The sequence below is a fragment of the Pteropus medius genome, unplaced genomic scaffold, assembly GCF_902729225.1.
Source record: "Pteropus medius unplaced genomic scaffold, Ma_sr-lr_union100, whole genome shotgun sequence".
Taxonomy (NCBI): Eukaryota; Metazoa; Chordata; class Mammalia; order Chiroptera; family Pteropodidae; genus Pteropus; species Pteropus medius.
The window spans coordinates 1,408,326-1,430,503 of NW_024345916.1; the positions used below are offsets into that span (position 1 = coordinate 1,408,326).

Here is a 22,178-nt window from a genome sequence, read left to right on the forward strand (position 1 = left end):
ACAAAAGATAATTGTATGGCCACAGGGTTAAGCAGGCACATGAAGTGCACTCTGTGTTGGCATATAGGGTTAGCCTCGCTCACACATGTGCAGAAACGCCAGCCTTTCCTCTGCTTCTTTTGTGACCACACAAAACAATTGCATATCATTTTATCATCTCGTTACAAAATGTGCAGCTTAAAATGTATTTAAGAAAAACGTGTAATACATTTAAAATGTAAAATTGGACTGTGTGAATGTTCTTAGAATAACATCCATAATGAACTCAATTCACTTAGACACAATTTCAGTGATATTATGAGCTCCCTCTTTACTTAAAAGCTTCTCTGAAAGTCTTCTGCTATAGTTTTGCCAGATTCCATTTAAACTGAGCTGTGGAATTCATTAATGTGTGCTAAATTCATCTGGCCACTGACTTTTTTGAAAGAGAATATATTCATTTTTAAGATACACATACCCATATGAAAATATATACTTTAATTGGTCCTTTTTTTCATAAAAGTTCGGCTTTTGCTCCCCAAAAAAGGAAAACATATTCAAATAAGCAATATGATTGGAAATAAAAATAGCTTTGATTATGATAGAACTTAGTGACTTCACTATTTAAATAGTTATTCAATGTTTTCATTGTTTTTATTTTGTAGTCTAGTTTTTTTCTACTGCCTTATGGATATACTATTATTACATATGTAGTTCAACTCATTATTCTTTATTTTTAACTCTTCTTTCAATGAAAAATAATATGCATCAGCTTTAGGAACATCTAAAGAAAACAGATGGTTTTTCAGAATTTCTTTCCTCTGAAATTAAAGCTCTTGCTTTTCACTTTTGAGCTAAGAATAAAATTGTCATAGATGGTCTCATACTGCGTATTAGTGCATGTTACACTCATATCTCATGTTAACATTTTTATTTCTACTGGGATTTCTGATATAATCAAGTATTAAATCTGTGGTTATTTTGGCAATTTTGCCTTTTATGGAAGGATTTCAACAGTTTAACCCTAAGTTAGGAAAAAATATACTTTTACTTCATCTGGAAGAAGAATTATCATAAAAGATAGTTAGAAGATTTAATAATAGGATAACTTTTTTAAAAAGGCACAGAATTCTCAACTTTCCATACGTTACGCAAAAAGCAGACAAAACTTTTTTCTTTCTCCAGCTTCCTCCGAGGCACACACCAGACTCAAATCATGCCTAGCGTTCTATGCCTGAGTTGCCAAAAAATTTTTAATTGATAGCTCTCCATTCTCTATTGTTCCTGCAAAATTTAATTTCTTATACTCTCCTACAAATCTGATTTGCTTTTAAGGATACTTTCTTTTCGTCATTTGTTTTCCCAAAACTAGTTACCCTCCCCCACATGCCCCTCTACTTCCCCACCCAGGCCTGCTATTTCCATTTTTTAACTTTTGAATTTACTTCTTCTCATGCATAACTTAGAAGGCAGACTGAAAATTCAAAAGTAAAACAGAACACCCCTGTGACTCTTAAAACATTTGTTCAGGTTTGGTCTAATTGGCACAAGTTGCAGTTGATTATCTTAATAGTGGTGATGCTTCCTCCAGGGTTCTTCCAAGGTGGGTGTCATTTACAAGGCATTGTGGTGGGAGAAGCTCAACCCTTGGTCCTGGCTCTGTGCAACTTTAGGCAAGTTATTTAAATCTCAGGTTCTTTGTCCATAAAGTAGAATAAAAATACCTACTTCACAGGGTATTTTGAGGAACATGCTTGGCACATAGTAGGCATTCAAGAAAACTAGGTTCGTGTTCCCTCTTGTGGCTCCATATTGAGTTCTGTGTGTAGCCCAACCTTGTTGGATGTCATGGGCTTTTGGAGAAGTGCCTATAAAACAGCTGCACATCCTCTCTGTGTCAATATCTAAATTATCTATCATGTGGTACTGTTAGGGTACAGAGAGTAAATTTAAAAATTTTAGAGAAGTGAAAGACTTCTGGGGAGGTGGTTCTTGAATTGAATCTAGAAGGGAAGAATGGACAGGCACCATGGCTGTGAAGAAATTGCTTGAGTAAAGGCACAGAGGTGAGGAGAAGTCAGGCCACTTGACAGGAGGTGGGGAAGGGAGGACGGGGAAGTGAGAACCATCACAGTTCCTCTGGAGTTCAGAGGTCTAGTTGCAGAGATGTGGGACATGTTTTTGTAAAAGTCGAAGTTAAGTCAGATTATGACAGTCTGGGGTTTAGAAGATAACAGGGAGCAGGAATACAGCTAGCTCTGTTGCCCTCTTAAGTGGATTGTTTTTCAGGGTGGCAAGGAGAAAGGGTTCTTATGCCTTTTATTCCCTAGTGCAGTGAAGTGGTCTTTAAACCTTCTGTGACTCATAGTATGAAAAAAATTTACATTGTGATTCAGTACACCCACCTATGCTTATGTATATTTGTTTCATGAAATAAAAGTTTTGTGGAAAAGTAATCAGCCTTACTATGTGTACTGCACAGGACTGGCTATAATTTGAAGGATCCAGTGCAAAATGAAGATGTGAGGCCTTTTGATCAAATAGCAGGGAAGAAAAGTACTGTTAAGGGTACTTAAATATATACTCTTTCCTTTCTTCCATGGTCTCTTTCTCAACTTGTCGTGTTTTTCATTTGCTAGTATTGTCATTCTAAGTAAAGGAAAGTTAAATTTTACCGTTTATCTTTATATTATACAATGCCGGTTTTAAAAGCAAAATATGAGTGTTTAACTCATATGTGGAACTACTAAAATTGTACAATCTGTGTTTCCTAGATCATACCTGCATATACATTTTGTTTTTATCAGAAAAGTGAAAGAACTAAGACTAACTCTACTGTTTATTTCACTTTTTTATATGCATGCATTCTACCCACATTTTCTATCTTCGCTACAGGGGCAAGGGATTATGGCCACTTTTACTGTGCATGTATCCTCTCCTCATGAGCATGCTCCATTGTCTCAACACAAGTTCAAGGATACAGTTATTAAGAATTTCCAGATGGTTACAGCTGAGCATTAAGTCAAGTGGGGGGGCCCTTCATAAGAGTGGTCCTGTGTGACTGCCTAGGTTGCATGCCCAGGAAGCTGACCCTGGCACCACAATCTATTTTTTGTTTTGTTCTATTTTTTTTTTTTTTTAAAACACTGATTGCAGATATTGACCCATCCTTGCATCCCTGGGATAAATCCCAGTTGATCATGGTGTATAATATTTTTAACATATTGTTGAATTCAGTTTGCTAGTGTTTTGTTGAGATTTTTTGCAGATCTATTCATCAGGATACTGGCTTGTAATTTTCTTTTTTATGAAGTTTGTCTGGTTTTGGTATCAGGGTAATAATGTCTTTGTAGAATGAATTTGGAAGCATTCCTTTTCAACTTTTTGAAATAATTTGAGAAGGATTGGTAGTAATTCTTCCTTAAATGTTGGTAGAATTCACCTGTGAAGCTGTCTAGTCCTGGATTTTTGTCTTTTGATTACTGATTCAATTTCATTGCTAGTAATAGGTCTGTCTGGATTCTGTTTCTTCCTGGTTCAGGCTTGGAATTTTGTTTCTAGAAGCTTACTCATTTTTTCTAGGTTGTCCAATTTGTTGGTATATAATTGTTCATAGTAGTCTTTAATGATCCTTTGTATTTCTGTAATTCAGTTGTGACCTTTCCTCTTTCATTTCTGATTTTATTTATTTGGTTTGTCTCTTTTTTTCTTGATGAATCTGGGTAAAGTCTTGTTGATTTTGTTAATCCTTTCAAAGAGCTAGCTAGCTTTTAGTTTTATTGATCTTTTCTATTTTTTTTTTTTAGTCTTCATTTTGTTTATCCACTCTGATCTTTATTATTTCCTTCCTTCTACTTACTTTGAGTTTTGTTCTTTTTCTAGTTCCTTTATATATAAAGTTAAGTTGTGAAGAAAAGGGAACTCTTGTGCGCTGTTGGTAGGAATGTAAATTGCTAAAGTCACTGTGGAAAACGTTATGGAGATTCCTCAAAAAACTAGAAATGGAACTACCATACGACCCAGCAATTCCACTTTTGAGTGTTTTTTCAAAGAAATCCAAAACACGAATTCATCAGAAAGATATATGTGTCCCGGTGTTCATTGAAGCATTATTTACACTAGCTGAGATAAGAAAACAAGCTAGGTGTCCACTGACAGGTGAATAGACAGAGAAGATGTGGAATATTACTCAGCAGTAAAAAAATATAATCTTGCCATTTGTGACAACATGGATGGACCTAGAGGGCATTATGCTAAATGAAATAAGTGAGATAAAGACAAATACCATGTGATTTCATGTTTATGTGAATCTAAAACAAAACAAAACAAAACAAATGGAGAAGCAAAACAAAACAAGGACAGATTCATAGAAACAGATCAGTCTGATGGTATCAGAGGGGAGGAGGTTTGGAGGATGGGTGAAAAGGCGGAGGGGAATATAGTTAATAACTTCGTGATAATTTTGCATAGTGACAGATGGTTACTAGACTGATGATCACATAGTAAGGTATGTAAATGTTGAATCACTGTATTGTACACCTGAAACTAATGTGATATTGTATACCAACTGTACTCAAATTTAAAAAAACACACTAATTGCAACCCATTAAATTGAAATCATCATCCACTAATGGGTCATGATTGGCAGATTAGAAAACCTGGCATTAAAAGTGTGGTAAAGCCATTAAAAACCTGGGCTCAAGTGTCAGATTGCTCTCTCTGAATCCTGCTTCTACCACTTGCTATCTATGAACTTTAGAATACCTCCATTTTTCATATATAAAATGCGGGTAATAATAATAATTGCTTCATACAGTTGTTATGGGCATCAAATGAGTTAATATATGTGATATGCTTAGATCAGTGTCATATAATAAGTATCCAATAGGTATTAGCTAATCATCATCATTATTAATATACTGTTACTGTTATTATTAATTTACATCTTGCTCTAGGTAAATGCTGAAGAAATAATGTTTCTTGACTGAACAGTAAGCCTTTCTACTTGTTCTAAAATAGATATTTTTTTCAGCTTACCTCGACTAGAAGTATGTGAATTATTATTATAATAACTAAATGAAAGGACACTTAATGTCATGAAAATACTTAAAAATTTTAGTTTAATGAAAAATCCAAGTAAAAGTTACTTTATCTCTGTTCCCTATACTGATAACAAGTAGGTTATTGGTATTTCTCAATTATTAGTTAAGAAAGAAGTAAGGATGTCTGAAAGATACTATTTCTTGAATTTAAGGAGCTGGAATTATTCCTTTTGTAATGAAATTATGATGGTAAACTTCAATCCTAGGTTAAAATGCTAGAGGAGGATGTTTTCTATCTTCGCAAAAATACAGCACATATAGATTTTTGTTATACGTACAGATCAAATCCCTAAGTCATAACACTAAATGAAGAGTGCAGAATCTGATGGAATCTCAGTCAATACCTGTTAGAGCAACATTAAATCCAAGGAAGCAAAATGTTGGCTGATTTGTCTTGATCTATTTTGAATTTTCTTTCTCGATAGTTTCACAATAAATAGTACTGTTTATAGCTAATTTGCATATTTCCCATCATTAGTTGAGGCTATTGAGATCTCTTCCCATCGATGGTTTGGCGCTTATGTTTACTTTATTCTTTCAAATTTAGAACTAAATTGATATGTAGTCATTTTATATCTGAATGTCTATATCAATTGATGATATAGGGATATATTCGTGATTAGATAAACATCTTAAAATGGAGTTCAGTAGAATCATGTAAATGGATTTATCTCAGGCTATTTTAAATAAAATTCAGAACATGGTAGATATTACAGATAAAAATATCTTATGAAAATATTTGTTTTCATCTACTATTATTGACAGCAGTTCTTTGAATTGTAGGCTTTATGCATTGTCAAAGATAGGCTAAATTGAGTATACTGTAACTTCCATTTTATGTTAAGATGGAAGATCAGCCACCAATGAAAGGTAAGTTATACCTTTAGCGAGACATCAACTCCTATAAAAATTTATCATCCTCTCCAAAAATTACTATGGAGCCTACATAAACACCTGAAATGCTAAGCACTCAAGAGCTCTCACTTTGAATTTCTAAGGCAAATAGAAGCATACTAATCTGTAAAATGCTGGAACAGTTAAATTGAAAACACCCTCACTCAGATTTAATGAACAATTCAGGCACATTTCCCATGCCAATTAAATTAGATGGAAAATAATTCGATTCCTTCATTCAGGATGACTGATTGGGACTGATTTTCACATTTGCACTCTGAGTGAGGACTGCAGTTCACAGAATCACTAACTCCTGTCTCAGGATTAGATTAGCTTTGAAAGTATTGATACTTGCTTTATATTTATAGTAGTATTGGCTTTGCTAAGCATATTATTTTATAGCATATTACTGCTAAAAGTTAAAAGTTAATGCTGAAGCCTTAGATTATCAAAGCTGTAATTTAGTAATAATTGGGATTAATAACCAAGTTTTAAAAACACACATTCAGTTCATTTTTATTTTCATATTTGAGCTAAGTGTTTAATCCCCTAAGTATATGCTATGTATATGATTTTGAAACAAATATTTAGAGAATTATTTCAGTCTCCTATCTCAAGTTTATTAACTGCAGATAGATTTTGAAAATTTACAATTCTATTTTCTCTTTAGCTTCTGTTTTTTTAGATTCCTTGCATTAATTCTTAGTAGTCTTCTGAAGCTAAGCAGTCTTATATTTCTTTGTCTGAAATGATTGTTAATGGCCATACTACATGGAATGATTTAACTCAGGTGGGTGAGTTGAAGGAGCCTTGTTTCCTAGTATGGGTGCTGCCCTGTAGGTTTCTCTCTTTCTTGTCCGACCTCGTCTTAGCCACTTATTCTCTGCAGCCAGATTACCACATTGTAATTCGTTTTAGTTAAAGTTCAAACTTCAATAAATGTCTGTATAGCAAGAATGATTGATATTTTTATGAAATACAGTTCTAGTTACATTTATATTATCAAGATTAAGATGATCTGTTTTGGTTTAATTTGCCCATGAGTGAATGGGAATAGTTTGAATTTCTAAAAGAATGCTAGGATTTCGTTAGACACACTTGTGCATTAGGGATATAGGTTCAACAACAGCTTTAGGGTGCTGATGTCTGTGACAAATGTATTGGAAGACAGGAGTCAGAAGAGATGGGATTTCACCCCTTACGATGTCCATGGCCTCAGGCTTCGGAGTTAGGTTTTACAGAGCTATGATCTGTCTTCTCCACTTCACAGCCAACCATCTCGAAAGATTGTTTTATACTGCCTGTCTTCATTTCCTTATCACTTACATACCACACCATAATATAACCCAATATAACCACACTTTGTTAAAATTACCCTCACCTAACTGACCAACCAGGTAATTGGGATGCCAAAGCTGGAGGACACTTTTTAATGCTGATTACTCCTTTATTGCTGACATTTACTTTTCCCATGGCTTCTTTGACAGCTCACTCTTACTTTTTCTTGTGCCTTTTGTTATTTCTTTTCAATCTTTGTTTCTCTTCTGCCTGTCTTTTAAATATTGTTGCCTAGAATTCTGTCCCCAATGCTCTTTTATTCTCATTCCAATTCTCATCCAGACCCATGACTTTACCTATCAGCTGCATCCTGATGGCTCCCAAATCTATACCCTAATCCTAGAACTTTATCCTCCTTAACAGACTTACATTTCCAACCACTTACTTGACATTTCTGTCAAGATGCCTAACATGAGACTCAAAACAGTATGTCAGAATTAGAATGCATCGTTTTCTTCTTACCACCCCATTCCCTTCTTTTCTTGTTTTAGTAAAAATACTACTAACCACCTAGACACCCAAACCATAAACCTTAGAGTTTCCTTTCGACTCTTTTATTTCTCTCACCTCCCACATCTAGGAAGTCATGTAACCCTCTCACGTGTCCCCTCCTGTCCATGTCACTACCACTGTCTTCATTCAGGATGTGCCATAGTTAGTGTAGTGCCAAAATCCCAGAGAGCAGTGCCTGTCCCACTACAGATTCCTGTGCTTCAGAACCTCATGACTCATCTTTTCGTGTTTTCTTTTCCATTCCATTTGTTTGAATTCTCCAGGCTAATAGCCTTTTGGCACTTCAGTCTGACCCACATTCCAGGCTTCCTTTTTATAATCTTAGCTAGACCTCTCCCTCTCACCTGGCATGTCCCCCTCAACAGTATCTTCGTAGAGGGCCTTGAGTAATACCTTTCATGTCTCCCCCTCTGCAGCCATGTTCATCTGCCTGCAGTTGCTGGAATATACCATGTGTTCCAGTGCCTCCAAGTCTTTGCATACATTGGCCTTTCTGTCTAGAACATGCCTCTTCTGCTCTTCAGTGACAGATTCCGTTCATGTTTTGATTCGCAGTTTCTTTCTCTCAGAAGCCGTCTTTGATTGCCACCCACCTACCATTACCCTTTCCTACTTCTATGCACTCTTGACAACCTGTATAGCATTTGTTACACTTACTCTGCGCTGTTGATTTTTCCACTTATATTCTCCAGTACACAATAGGCATCGTGAGGCCAGTGCCTTTTTCATCTTTCTCTGGCTGGTATCCAGAGAAAGATGAAAGGTATACCTGAGCATGAGGAGGCTCGGTAAATATTAAAATTAAGGAATTTAAGAGTACTGTGTATTTCTGTTCTGTTCAACTACTCCATTTGCTGCCATGATAAATTTTTAAAGTAGAGAAGTATTTGAAGTGTGGCTAGCTCTTTTATAGACTAGAATACACAAGGTCATTTGGAAGTAGTTGGACCAGCTAGAATTCAGAACAGGAATCGTGAATCTTAGGCTATTTATTAAGTAACTCTGAACTCAGTGGGAGTGCAAAGAGGAACAATTCAATTATTCTGATGAACTAAAAATTATTTTTAGAACAATTGGTAGTGTAATTCTTATAAAGTTACAAAATTAAAAATGAAAAAGTAAAGTTATATATACTTGTTGGTTTAGATTATCCTACTCAGAGGTACTTTGTTATTCTCAGTCCCATGTATCTGAAATTTGGAAATTATACCAAAATTTATATATGTTATAAAATAGTTAAGAATCATGAATTCTAAATATTATAAATATGTGCTTCACTCTTTGTACTCTGAATATTTCTGATTTTGATGACAATATAAACTGTCTAAAAAAAATTAAAATAGAAACATAAGGATAAGAGCAAAATTACCTGTGATCTGGGGAAATCAATGATAATAATCCTACTTTTGCTTTCTGTCTACACTTAGAAATTTTGTTACACCCATTTGAAGTCAAGGTAAAATAACCATGGTGGTTAAGATAAAGTCTATGCAAAGACTTAATAGTCAAATTTAAACATCAGCTGCATAACAGATGATATTTAATACCCTGGAGTGGGAGTCAGGGAATAGGAAGAAGACAAATATTATAAACTGCAGTCAAGAAAACACAGCCTATATGTGCATGGATAAAGTTATTTTCATGTAATATTCTAAATTGCCAAAGAAAAATATCTCTTGTAATATTCTTTTTTCTGTAAAGATTTCCCATTTGCGTTTATGGGCCATAATGAAATATGGAGAAGATCAGTGATTAAAAAACATTTGGATTATATTGTACTAAGTTAGATGCATTCAGAACATTAGCTCTTATCTGACTAGTTTTTCATTCTTTCTAATGATAATATACTTTAGTTCGGTGGAGCAGTGTGAGGAGGATATTGTACGAGTTGTAACAAGGATCAGAGGCAGGTTGGCCGATATTCTCTCATGAAGAAGTGTCATTATCTGTGAGTCTGTTCTCCCTCTCTACCTCACCCCTTGCTAAACTTCATAAAGATTTTCTTACTTGGCCAACTTCCTGGAAGTGCTTTCCTTAAATTTCAGTAAGATTTTCTCACAACAACAATCTGTATCTATGAAGAGTTATATATTAGAAATTCAATATATTTATCTTATGAATATAGCTCACATTAACATTAGCTATTGAAAATCATTTTTATTTCACATTCTTACCAATTTTAAATTTATTTCTGCCTTTGGTAACTGATGTGACACGTCTAAAGAGGGCATGATTTTCCTTGTAAATAGATCTATATTTTTTTTCTTCTTAGAATATTGTTCTATATACTGAAAGTCATAAACTTTCTGTTTCCAACATTTTTATAATCTACTGGGTTTAATGAGTTGCTTTTAAAATTAACATTTTGTTTTGAATTTAATAGCAGTCTCAGTAGTAGAGATGTTTATAGTCACACTAAACTTCTTATTTACATATAGAGCTTCCACTTAATAGATATCTAAGAGTTCCATAAATTATTCAGAACTGGGCATTATTTTGTTATTTTTCATCTTTTTTATCCTGAAGAGCTTCAACCAGTTTCAAACACTAAACATATTAAAATAGAGTTTATAATAATACTTAAAAATAATTTTTAATTATTCTGGTAAGAAGATATTCTTTAAACAAGATCATCTGATTATCATCAATTACATGAGACTATATCATTCATTATTTGGTAACTTTTCTTATTTGGAAACATTAAAATATTGTAATGTTACTGAAGTGAAATACTGATGCATTGAAACTAGGAACTGCTTTTATTTCAGTGGTTCTAGTTGCAGAAAAGCTAAGAAAGCACAAGAATTTGTTTCCCATTTCTGTAGGGAAAATAGATTCATATTTATTAGGAACTACATAGTAATGATATGACTGCCCTACTCAGCAGCTCCGCTTTCAATTTTTAGACAATAAAATTCATAAGAGATAAGTGAGAAATAATTGAAGAGCATTTTTATTTTTACTAGACTGCTTGTTATTGTTTCACTGGGTAATATACACTAAAATATCTATTCATGATTCAAAGAGAAAAGATTAGAGTTGAATTTGGTGCAGTGTGCATCCAACCATTGAATTTGATCCTTAGTGTAGTAATTGAATGAGAGAAGTATTGTGTGTCAAATTTATCTTACTCTTTACTTTGGTTTTAGGGTAGACGACTTTTAAAAAAATCTAATCTCTTTCTTCTGGCAGATGTGTGTGTGTATGGGGCTGGGGGTGGGTCTTGCACCTTGTAGGGGAGTAAAATAGAGATTTAATAACAGAGAAGGAAAACAAAAGGCAGCAGACTCACAGGAGGAGGGCAAAGAGGGTATCTAACTATTTGCCCTCACTGGGCAGGTATCTGCAGGAGTCAGAAAGAGGATTTGCAGTGGCTACTATTCCCGATATTCTTTCTAGACCATAATTTTTGGACACATGATGTATTAGTTTCTTACTGCTGCTGTAAAAAATTACCGCAAACTTGGTGGCTTAAAACAACACAGAAATTTACTACCTTACACTTCTGGAGCTCAAAATTCCAAAATGGTCCTCACTGAGCTATAATCAAGGTGCTGGCTGGGCTGTGTTCCTTCTAGAGTCTCTAAGGGGAACATCATTTCCTGCCTTTTCCTAGTTTATAGAGGTTGTCTACAATTCTGTGATTTATGGCCTCCTTCCATCTTCAAAGCCAGCAATGGCCAATCAAGCCTTTCTCACACTGCAGCACTCTGACACTGGTTCTCCCGCCTCTCTCTTTTACTTGTAAGGACCTTTGTGATTGCACTGAGTTCACTCAAATAATCCAGGATAATCTCAGCATCTCAAGGTCAGTTGATTAGCAGCCTTACATGTATCTGCAACCTGAATTCACCTCTGTCATGCAATATAACATATTCACAGTTTCTGAGAATTAGAATGTAGATATCTTGGAGGGAGCTACTACTTTACCAATCACACATAGCTTAAGTTGTTGATCCCTGCATAGGATGTACTCCAATCTTCTTTCTCTTCAACCCCCTTGACACCCATTCTCCTCATCCAAATGCTATAAGGCCAAGTGTGGCCAGATTGGGGCAAACCCCCTGTAACAACACACAGAATTAATAGACTGGGCTAGTGACTTTTACATTTTTTACTCTTTACATTCTATCTCAATGCAGCAAAAATCTTTGAGTGCTTGCTTTTTGTTATTTCAACAAATACCTTTTGAACAACTATGTGCTGAGCTCTGTTACTTGCTAGGGATAGAACAGTGAACATCGTGGGCATGCTGCCTACTCTCGTGGAACTTACACTTTGGTGGAGACTGACAAACACTAAAACACCAAATAAAAGGAAAAATATCAGCTAATAAGACATACTAGTTAGAGAATTAAAACAGAGCAATGTGAATGACTGGGTCGCTACTGGAATTGGAACCAGGAGGTTTCCTGAGATGCGAATGACAAGGAGCAGGCAATCATGTGAAAAAAAAAAAGAGGGTTGGGGTGGGGATAGTCCAGGCAGAGAGTGTAAGAAGTACAAAGCCATAAGAATTTTCTATTGGAGAAACAGAATGTAGCTGGAGTTTAACGGCCAAAGAGAAAGTGGTATGAAATGTGGTCCAAGAGACAGTTAAGTGCCAGATCACAACTCTGTAAGCCGTGGTAAGGAACTCGATTCTATGTATAAGGCAAGACATTAGAGAGTTTCTAAACAATTTTTATGAACTATTATGATCACTTGGCTATTATGTGGAGGATGAATTACAGGATAACAAGAGTGGAAGAGAGACACTAATTTGTAAGCTATTGCAATAGCCCATCTAACAGATAATGGTAATTAGACCAAATTGATAAAGGAGATCGAAGTAATATTTACAGATTTGGGATATGTTTAAAAGGAGATTTACTTGAAAAGACAACAATGGAATGTATATAGGGAGTGAGAGCAATATGAAAATAAGGATAATTCCCAGATTTGGGGATTGAGTGGTCGTGCAATTTCCCATGATAGGGAATAGAGAGGATGAGCAGTTTAGTTCTGTTTTGACCATTCAGTGCTGCTGCAAAAGTTGGATTAGAAAGTATGGAGGAAAGTTTAGTGAGGAAGGACAGAGACAGTAATGCTAAAACTAATGCTATGTCCCATTGGAGGCTAACTTCCCTGCCCCAGGTAGCACCTACCCTTAGTGAGTTGTGGTTAAGATGTCTCAGGTATCTACAGCAATGACTATACAATCATTGCACGTAACAATTTCCATTACGATCAAAATTCACCAATTTATGTTGCAAGTTTAAATTAGCTGTAATAATAAAGGGAAAGTGGTAAGGTTTTAAAGTGCTTGAATGGTATTGCCCTTGAAGAAAAACTCAATATTTTTGCAAATTTCTTGTGGAATCTATTCTTGCAAGTGGGTGTTTTAAATTTTGTTTTATCTTTGCCTTCTTCCTAGGAGTGTGTCTTTAGTTGCTTTTTACTATGGCACTATTGGAAGGGGAACATATTATTGTATCATTCAAATTTTTTTCCATTGTAGCCTTGTTGGCAATTCTTTGGTGTTAAATAATTTTAATTTTCTGGTTTTAAGACCTATTTTTGAACTTTCATATTGAATACTCACTTACTTTTGAACATTCACATTGGCTCACCTATCTTGGCCCCAGATGAAGTATATACACATACAAATTCTACCACAAATAATACTTTTAGACAATGCCAAAAATTCGGCCTTTATATAATGTTTGGTATATTAGTTCATTTTTAACATCTTTTCAAAACTTGTTTTGTGGCTGACATTATGCTAGGCACAGGACGCAGAGACAAAGGTTGTGGTCTGTGCCTGAAAGAACTTATGGGTAAGGGGGGCAGAATTGGTATAAGAAATCATTAAAATTAAGTGTGGTTCATGAATAAAAGGAGTGTGTAAGGTAGAAGAGTAGCTCATGGGGGAAGCTAGTGGTTCTGCTTGGTTGTAAGGGTAGGGGATGGGATCTGAGGCGATTCTATAATCTGAATGGGATTCAAACCACGAGTAAGATTCCAACAGTCACTCACACAGGGACAAGGATGAAAGCAGTGAACTGGACAGGAACTAGCATAGCAGTACTGTGACCTGCAAGTTCTTTGGTCATGACTGTGCATGGGCTGTGACTGAAGTCACTCCACATGATGGGAAGGATACGTGGTGAGGAAGAGGTGAGGGGATTGTCAGTGGAGTAGAATGGCTCATCGCGTGGGCATTGAAATTACTTAAATGGTAGGATACATGATGGGGAGAAACATGGGCTGGTGAGGTTTCCTCTAAAAAGAGGGAGAAGGAGCATTCGGTGAAGAGGCTGTAGATTTATGAGTGTATTATCAGCATGCCTGGGGGAAGTTTTAGATGGGAGAATTAAATAATAGAAGAGTATGTGAAGTGGAGGATTGTAGGGGGCATAGAGCTGGAAGGGAATCAGCATTTGAGAAAGAGATGAAACCAGAGACGTGTTTTTTGTTTCATTTCAATAAATGTTTATTGAGGTCTTACTGTATGCCATGCGCCACACTTGCTCTTGGGAAACAAGACTTATAAGGCAGCTAAGGACCCACAGGGGTATGTACGTGGAAAGGTAAATAGCCCATGTCTCTGTGATCTCAACACAAGAAACTAAGCCTGTAAAGAGCAGCGCTTTTGGGTTTTCGCGAATGACTTTTCTAAAGTAGATCTTGATATATACAGTAAGTCCTCACTTCACATTGTCAGTAAGTTCTTGGGAACTGGAACATTAAGCGAAAAGATTTATAATGAAACCAACTTTACTGTAGATTATGAACAGAAACAAGAGTTAGGTTCCTATGGCATATTTCTCATCACAAAATCATCACCAAACTTCTAAATAAAGATCTAAAACACTTTTAATATTAAAAATTGGAATAAATGTGAGCTCCAAATACCTTTAAGAAAAATGGATAAAAACAAGTCAGATTAATATTTTCCACCCTGCTGATTCCTGTTCAGGGTCTGGGGTGGCTGGAGCCTCTCTCAGCAGTCAGAGAGCAAGGTAGGACTCATCCGGGGCAGGACGCACTTTCATCTCAGGAAACATTGCACACACTCACACTCAGAATGGGACCATTTTACATGCCAATGAACATGCACATTCTTGGAATGTGGGAGTACACTAGAGTACCCAGAGAAAACCCATGCGGATATGGGAGAATGTGCAATCTCCACACAGACAGTGACCCTGGTCGGGAATTGATTCCCCCCACCCTCATCAACGTTATAACAAAACAACTTTGAACAAAACGACATTATTGAGGATATACTGTGTTTACCAGTTAATCAAATGAAATCTACTGTATTCATTTAAAATTTTCTATTTTTCATCATTCATTATTATCCATTAATTACAATATGGTACCACCACATGGAGCAATTTATCATGTGTTCAAATAACATTTATTGACACGAGATATGTTCATGATATGATTTTAAAGTAAAAAATAAAAAAAACTTTTGAAATTATATATACAACAAAATCCTAGTTTTATGAATGTGTGTGTATGTGTAAGTGTGTGTGAGAGAGAGAGAGAGAGAGAGAGGGAGAGAGAGAGAGAGTTGTCAAATATGGGCTGGTGAGGTTTCCTTTAAAAAGAGGTGGAAGGAGCATTTAGTGAAGAGGCTGAAGATTTATGAGTTGTCAGCATTATCTCTGGGTCATGAGATTAGAAGGATGTTTATTTTCTTCATCTTCCAAGTGTTCTAAAATGCATATGTATTATATAAGCAATTTATCATTAGAAAATGCTGTTTAAAATACTTTCCCTAGACATGCATATTACTCTTTTTAATTTTATATAGCATTTATAGTAAAAATTAAAACCCTAATAGGCTTTCTTCTATCACATGGTAACTTTCTAGCCATTCTTCCTTTTTTGGTCACTGCTTATTCCTAGGAATTCCTGTCTGACACCATTTCTAGCTTTATGTTGCTGAAGGAGATGGCTCACAGTTCATTGATCTCAGTTCACTGATGAACAAAACCCTATCCCACACCTCCACCATACGCTTTTATCTTTGTATTCTCTACCTATTCCTCTGTACACAATGTTGAGCTTTGTCGATTTGTCTCTTTGCTGTTTATATCTTTATGGTCACTATTTTCCATTTCAGTGCCCTTTCAATTTTGTTTTATTTGTGATTATCGATCTTATTCTCTTTTCTGGTGAAATGTTTATTCTAACCCACGTCTGCAAGCCATTCATAGCACTACCTGGATACAGTTAAACATTTCATTGAATGTGAGTCTTTAAGAATATATTCCTTTAGTATCTGTAGGTTTATCTTTGTAGTCTCTTTAAAAGAAAGAGCAACATGTGAATGCAAAAATGTCATCCAAAAAAAGCATATCCATCTGTCTCTGAAGGCTTATTCAAGGGACATTTCGTGGGTGAGTGTGATTGTTTTCTTCTAAGGTAATTCAGAGGGTATCAGTGAATGTCTAACATACCTAATTTTCCTTTTTTAAACCGTTTTAGAGGTAACGGTTAGTAAATCATGTAACCCTTTTCTGAAATAAGTTTATTCTGCCTCTGCACATTCTCGGAATTATGAACTCCACCTGTGAATAAAGCAGGATTTGTGCTTTATTGTTTCTACCATTATTTCTGTGAGTTCCAAGTTTCAGAATTTGATGGAGAGACATATATATGCTTACCCTATTCCTTTTGACTCTAATTTCATAGACTTGGATTACTCCCTTTCACTTTTCCTCCTTTAGGACAGAGTAATTGGAAGTTGTTTTACTTGCCCCTTGAAGTATCCCTCCCTGTGCTTTTCTTAGCTCAAGGATTGCTTTGTTGAGTGCGTTACCAAAACTCTGCTTTTTCTCCAGGCCTACATGTATGATAATATCACTACATACTCTGTTTTAGTTTCTATATTCTTTCTTCTGGTATCACAGAGCTTTTGGCTGCAGTTTTGTTTTGGATCAATGTCCTCAGTTGTAAGGAACAACGGAGTCAGGACATAATCTTCAGATATGCTGTGTGGGCCACATCCTTGGGGAAGTTAGTTGTAGAGATAATCCAAAATAGCCGCCAATGCCGAAATAATCATTTGGTAATGATTTTGGAGTGTATCCTGTTATGTATGTATATTTAACTGAGAAAAACAATTGCTTTGTTTTGCTTACGTGTATGAGAGCTGATGGAAGGAAAGAAAAAGTGAAAATACTTTGCCGGAGGATGGGAAAAACCAGTGTGGGATTAAATGATTGCTGTAGGTAATCCCCAAAGTAAATTAATCCATATGAATAATCCAACATGTGTAATTAGCTTTGAGGGTAGCTCTGCTTTCCTTAGGTTTAAAAAAGGTGAGTAGAGAAGCCCTCAGGTCAAGTTACAAAAAAAAGTAATCAAAAAGGAAAATGGTTTCTTCAGGAGAAACAAAAAGAACTTGAGTTTGGTTTTACCTCCCTCCCTCTCTCTCTCTCTTCCTTTTTCACCTGGCTGTATCTCCTGAGCCTCCATATTGCTCTGCTATACCACTTACCCATTACGGCATTTTGCTGTGTTTACATCTCTTGTCTTCTCATTAGTCTGTAGGTGATTTGAAGGAAAACTCTACATTCCATTCATATCTTAGACTGTGCCTTATGTATAATTAGTCCTCAACAAATGTAAATATATATTTTATATTAATTAATAATGATTTTTATTCTCTAATAATATGAAGTAGTATTATGCAAAATATGTTAAATAATTGCGCTCTTGGAAATAAGTTTCCATTAGAGAAATAAAGATAAAAGACAAAAACATATTTTCTAGACCGCAAGGGTAACATAGTGTAATAGGTTATCAAAGAAGGTGAAACCTCCATCCCTGGAGATCCTTAAAAATTGGACAGAGAAAACATCTGTGAGAGTAACTGAAGCTTTAAACCTGTCTTGAGGCAAGTAGACAGACAAATGGTTCTGTGATTTTTTTTGATTCCTCGGCCTGGAGAAGAGAAGACTGAGGGGTAAGACATTAAAACTGAGTCAAATATGGAAAACAGCTATTATTGCTTCCATAGGAAAACCAGTCGAAGGAGATTAACCTATAGTCTTAGAGATTTTCGTTACATTTATAGTTAGGAATTTTAAGACACAGGTTGTGAAAATCCTGTGGAAGTATTCAAAGTAAAAGATTGATTTGTGTGGATGTGGAGTCAGCTCTATGATTCTGTTGCAGTAAAAATATTTTTTCTATTACTTGGAATAGAGAGAATTGTTCAATACATTGTATTCAGTGTATAGCATTCTCTTTGGAAGAGACAGCTTCTAAAAGTAGTATTTTAAAACACTAAGCATCATCACTATTTCATGGATAGGAGGGAAGAACAGAGATAACAGGTGTGAAATTCTTCTTATCTAAATACCTGTACAGAGTTGTATTATTAAATCATAGCCAAAGTATGAAGAAAAGTCTGTGACAGAGCTCTACTCTGCTGGGTCAGCCTTGTTTTAGCCACTAAACCTTTTCTCAATGAAAATGTAGGATTGCAGGGAAAGGGGCCACAAAAATCCTATCAATACAAAGGGAACCAAAAAACTTATTAAAAACAATCTTCATTATGTATTTGATTGTAATTTCTGCATTCAGCCACACGATGTCACAATTGGATTTTGATTTTCACTGTGTGTTTTTCTCAAATACAGATGAAGGCATTTTCAAAGCAGGAGCAGAGAGATCTGAAACACGGGGGGCAGCAGAAGTCCAAGAAGATGAAGATACTCAAGTTGAGATTCCAGTCGATCAGGTAATCTTTGTGCCTTTAAGATTATGCACACATCAATTACCACTATTTTTCTCTCAAGTTTTGTGGTATCTGCTCCATGCTGTTCCTTTGCATATGTTAGCTAAACCATCTCAGGTGTGAAGTGGCTGAATGACCTTTAAAACAAAACAAAACACCTTCAATTCTTCCTAGTATTTTTACAAAGAATAGCCATTTGCAGAGTCTTTTTTAAATTATTATGGAAAATGATATGTCTTTAATAAACAGCATTGAAGAATAATGTGGATTGGAGTTAGATATGAGATATAAAGAGGTAGAAAGCTAGACACACACACAAAAAAAGTATTGGCTTGGCGTTTTATCTACAAAAAACAATCCTCCATTTAGAAAAGTAGGGTTGTCTTGTTTTGTTTTGTTTTTAAATACCCTTATATTCTCTCATTTACGGTCCTTGAAATTGTGGTAGAATTTTTTTTTTCTTAAAGAAATTGCTTATATAAATGCTACTTGAATATTTGCTATGTGTGTATTGATTTTATTTCTTAGGCCAATGGAACACGGTACTGTGTGGTAAATCGTGCCGTGTCGTGCGCGGTGTGTGTGTGTGTGTGTGTGTGTAAGCACATGCTTATAGAAGAGACTAAGGTATTAATTCTAGCTAAATGATGCCAGAATAAAAGTAAGTAAGGCTTTTTAATACAATTTAACCAGGTTTCTTACAATTCTAAGTGGAGGATGGGAATTTAGGTGAGGAGGGAAAATCATAATCCCAGGCTCAAGGGAATGAGAAGTCACTAGAAATTGCCACTTGTCCTCTATTATGTGATATTTCCTTTACAAAAAGCAAATTTCATAATCCAGCAAATTTTATAGATGATCATCTCAGCTGTGTCTGTCTTAACAGTGTGGTAGTGCAATTGCCGCTTGATTATTTCACTGGCATTTTCTGGAAGCATCACCTTCCTGATGAAAAGCCTAATGTGTTAAAAATCACACAGATTTCAAAAATCCAATTTATTATCCAAGATTAGCTACAACTAATAATTTTTCATAAACTTCAGTTATAGGTATTTTTCCTGAGGGAAAATAGAATTTTGTCTTCTGCAAAACTAATTTAATTAAATATCATAAGACAAAGAAGAGTAACCGTCATACATCTACAACACCTAGTAGCTGCCAAAACCAGACTAATTTATATTCCAAAGTCACCAAATATCAAGAGAAAATCATAGTGTTATTACCCAAGGAAAAATCTTTTTGTTTATCACTTAACAAGTTGTGAAATCTGTGATAGGTATTTCTTTACCTATAAGTTTGATGATCGCAGGAATGGCAGTGGGCAGGAGGCCTTGATCCCTGATAACAGTTGAGCAGCCTTGGATAAGTGTCCACAAAGCTTAATTTCTTATTTGTCTGGAGAGTGCTAGCTTATTAAAATACAGGTATGCCAGAGAGATTGATTAGACAGATTGGTAAAAGCTGGGCAATATCAACAAACTGATGTCATTTTAAAGGAAATGAAACCAAGCAACAAAAGGCAAGAATTACTTTCTTTTTGATCCTATTAGTAATAGAGTTGGGATTGTCTAACTCACGAGGTTGGCAGGAGCTGCTTATCAGTTTAAAGGTTAGCATCATTCTCTCTATGGTCTGGTGACCTTTTTGCTCTATATCCTAAGCAGCAATGTTATAAATATTGTCAAAAACCAAGTGAGAATGTGGAAAAATTATTGTAAAGTTTCACTATAGTAATCTTCATATAGTAATCTTCAACTCTGAGGACATGCCCTCATGGCGCTCTTCATTGAACAATAGCTACTGTTTATTAAGTACCTGCTGAGTGCCAGGCACTTTACTAGGCACTTTTATCTGATTTAATTGTGATGACAATGCTGTGAGATAGATCTTATCATTCACACTTCATACAGAGGAAGAAAGTGAATTCACGTGGGTGAAATTACTTGCCCAGCGTTGTACAGTCAAAAAAAGGAGTTGAGATTTACAAGCAGGTGTGTCTAACTTCGAAGCACATGAGCGATTTAGGGGAACAGTATTAAATATAAAATAAAACAAAACAAAACAAACAAACAAAAAAAATCCAACAAATTATTAACCCAGGGAAGGAAAAAAATCCTGCATAAAAGGGAAATGGAGTCACCCTATACTGCTTGGCTCTACTCTAAACAATACTTAACACACACCGCCTTTAGGGCCATTCCTAGTTAAACGTCTCTGAACTGGTTTCCTATCACCTAAATTGTTCATGTTGTAACTTTAATTAAAGGACCAAGAAGAAGAATGTGTGTGTGTGTATGTGTGTGTGTGCGTGCGCGCACGTGTGTAAAATATGTGCAAATTGGCCAAGTAATTTACCTATGCTTGAAAAGCAGATCAAGTTTTAGAAGTAAATATCAAGGCCTCTGTTGGGAGATAATTCTCCATGGAGCTCTTGTGTTTCCCCATATCTTGTGAGCAGAGGCGCTGACTGTCTGTGTACATTCTGGACTATCTTTTCAAGAATGTTTGTGTGGTGAACAGCCTTGAAGACAGAGATAGTAACTTCCTCTGGAGCAGTCATTCTCAACTGGCGGCAATTTTGCCTCCATGGGGGATATTTGGCAATTTCTGGGGACATTTTTGATTGCTATTACTAAAGGCTATTAACTGATTGCTACTGAGGGTAGCAGCCAGGGGTGCTGCTAAAATATATTGTAATGTACACGACAGCCCTCAAACACACACAAAATTATCCAGTCCAAAGTGTCAGTAGGGTTGATACTGAGAAACCCTGCTGTGTAACAAACTCTAGGTTTGTTCATTGTCCAGTATAATAAAGACAATGTCTCCGTATGTTACAAAATTTAGGTTTATTACTCTCGATAGAAGATTTGTTGCCATTGAATTGTGTCCTCAAAACTAGTTAAAATGGTAAATTTTAAGTTATATATATTTTACCACAACAAAAATATTTGGAAAAAAAATTTAGATTCTTTAAACATCAGGTTCTTCCCCTGAAATACAGGCCACTGTGTGTATCAGTTAGCCCCCTTCACAAACCCCTAAGGAATGGGGCCTTGGTGAGTGGGTACAAGTGGTGATACTCTAGGTACTGACATTGCTGTGAGCAATCAAGTCCTTTGTCTCTGATCCAAGAGTCACATGGCTTCTGCCAGCATCCATGAGACTGTGGCAGGATAATGTGTTAGCTTGCAAGTAGGGTAAAATTTGAGACCTTTCATAGTCCTTGATAGCCTCTACTGGCATCAGCTAGCATGTGCGTTTGTGTGTGTATAATGGAACACTATGGACAGATTCTAGCCAGAAAAGAGCCTGAATTCTGTCCCAAGGTCCAGACTTTTTCATTTTTGAGATGAGTTAATACCTTCAAACTCATGGGAAACTGAAGAATGTCACATTATTTTATGTATTCGGAAAAACCAGAACAAATATCTTTTCTTAGGAGTTTAAGTGTAATAAGAATTTGGTACTCTTTTAAAAGTTAAATTTTTTTGCATGCACATTCCAAATCAATCTGGCTGTCCATAAGCAGTGGAACAAGTACCTGATTAACTAATACCTGTGGTTATACCCTGGCACTGACTACTCATGTGTCAGTATGCTCCATT

The 22,178-nt window shown here is 35.7% G+C and overlaps 1 protein-coding gene across 4 annotated transcripts in view; it reads left to right on the plus strand.

Annotated features, from left to right (window-relative positions):
• Nucleotides 1-22,178, plus strand: part of DCDC2 (doublecortin domain containing 2) — a 156,999-nt gene that overhangs the window by 107,201 nt on the left and 27,620 nt on the right. For all 4 annotated transcript variants that reach the window (XM_039874811.1, XM_039874810.1, XM_039874812.1 and 1 more), the window contains one exon: nt 18,473-18,573. In XM_039874811.1, coding sequence (XP_039730745.1) covers nt 18,473-18,573 — 101 coding nt within the window. The remainder of the gene's footprint in view (nt 1-18,472; nt 18,574-22,178) is intronic.